The 2,073-nt window shown below is 36.0% G+C and overlaps 1 protein-coding gene across 1 annotated transcript; it reads right to left on the bottom strand.

The window, feature by feature from the left end:
• Positions 1 to 875: 875 nt before the first annotated feature.
• On the bottom strand, positions 876 to 1,842 carry LOC115206851 (olfactory receptor 2AT4-like). Its single transcript, XM_029774029.1, has one exon. The coding sequence runs from the start codon at positions 1,821 to 1,823 to the stop codon at positions 876 to 878; it is 948 nt and encodes a 315-aa protein (XP_029629889.1). The 5' UTR covers positions 1,824 to 1,842.
• Positions 1,843 to 2,073: the final 231 nt, after the last annotated feature.

Genomic DNA, 2,073 nt, shown 5'->3' with positions numbered 1-2,073 from the left:
TCATGGTTTTGAATCTACGTTACAGTGAGCCCCAAATGTATTCGGACAGTGACAATTTTGTTGTTGTTTTGGCTCTTAACTCCAGCACTTTGTATTTGAACGATACAATGACTGAGGTTAAAGTGCAGACTGTCAGCTTTAATTTGAGGGTATTTTCATCCATATGGGGGGAACCATTTAGAAATGAAAGCACTTGTTGTACATAGTCTCCCCATTTCAGGGGACCAAAAGTATTGGGACAAATTCACAAATATGTGTATTCAAGTAGTCAAAAGTTTTAGTATTTGGTCCCATATTCCTAGCATGCAATGATTAAATCGAGCATGTGAATCTACAAACTTGTTGGGTGCATTTGCTGTTTGTTTTTGTTGTGTTTCTGCTTGTTTTTGTGCCCAATAACAGGGGAGGTTAGCATTTTTGGTGGTGTATGATATTTGTGCATCTGTAACGTTTTCACTCATCATTATTCACGATTCACTCAGGACTATCCGTAATCATGGTAGCATCCACATTAATGTAGAAGTGTTTAGAATGTATTATTCATTTATACGTCCCAAAAAAATCTAGCAACAGCACAGCAGATACTAGCTTTATAAATGATATTGGCATTGTTTAGTGATGTTGACTGATGTGTTCACCAACTTTCAAATTAAAACTTTTACTAAGCAATTCAGTGTTGAGTCAACAATGCTAAATAAAAATACATCTGGTAAAAATAGATAAATAGATTTTTGTTTTAATACATTTTTTAAAATAAATAATACTCAATCATTAAGCATATGTACACCATAATGAATTGGATGAATTCAAACAATTGCAAAACAATTTGAGTAGTTGTGTTACATAAATCATCAAGATACAGCAGAGACACTCTTTTACTGTGGAGCAGTTGATCTTTTGAATCTTTTCATCAAGCTCTGTTTTATATATTTAGTTTTGAAACTGTATATCAGTGGATTGATCAGGGGAGGGAGCAGGCTATACAACATGATAATAACAATACGTAAATCAGTACTGAATCTAATACCGATATTACTGGACAGATAAATAAAACACCTGGGGAGATAATACAGGGCAATGATGATCAGCTGACCACTGCAGGTAGAAAGGGTTTTGAGGCGGCCTTGGGTGCTCGCAATCTGAACAACTGCCACAATAATAGAGCAATATGAGAATATAATAAAAGCAAGAGGTCCCAGTAATACCACCATTGCTACAACAAAAGCAGGAAAACTATAAGGGGCCCTATCAGTGCATGCAAGCATTGTTATAGCGATATGATCACAGTAGCACTGCATGATTTTGTTTGAGTCACAGTAAGGAAGAGGATAGGCCCTAATTACCATCATCAATGGGCCGGCTTTCGCAACAATCCACGCAGTGGCACTGAGAATATGAATAGTGGAGTTTTTGATAATCATTGGATATCTGAGCGGAAAACAGATTGAAACATATCGGTCTAAAGCCATTATAAATAGAATGTATGAATTTACAGTTCCAAAATAGTGCACTAAGTACATCTGGACAAAACAACCTGTGAATGAAATGGCTCCTGCTTGAAACCAATACCTGGCAATAATCTTTGGTAATGTGGTGGTGCTAAAGAGAATATCAGAAACAACCAGATGTAAAATAACAAAATACATGGGTTTGTGGAGATCCCGGTCTGTTGCGAACAATACAAGAATAATAACATTTCCTACTGCAGTGCAAAAATACACCAAGAATAATACAGTTGAGGCAAGGCCGTAGAACTCTGGCTGAAGTCCAGGGAACCCAACGATAATAAACTCTGTCACAAAGCTGTGATTCCCAGCTGACATGATGATGGTCTCTTAGACAACCTGCGGAAATAAAGGATTAGTTAATTATTAAATCCAAATTTTCACAAACTTCAAAGTGTTTCCTTTCAAATGGTATCAAGAATATGCATGTCCTTGCTTCAGGTCCGATCCTTAATTAGCATCTTATTGATATTACAAGTGATATCAAGTTATTGATCACATTACATTTCCCACTACATATGACTGTCAAGATATTAGGACATGTAAAGAATATTACAAAAGTAATGAA

This window comes from Salmo trutta, chromosome 13, assembly GCF_901001165.1.
Source record: "Salmo trutta chromosome 13, fSalTru1.1, whole genome shotgun sequence".
Taxonomy (NCBI): Eukaryota; Metazoa; Chordata; class Actinopteri; order Salmoniformes; family Salmonidae; genus Salmo; species Salmo trutta.
This window is presented reverse-complemented; position numbering and strand designations above follow the sequence as displayed.

Coding starts and splice junctions, on each gene's coding strand:
- LOC115206851 (XM_029774029.1), bottom strand. CDS start 1,823: ATGTCAGCTGGGAATCACAGCTTTGTGACAGAGTTTATTATCGTTGGG.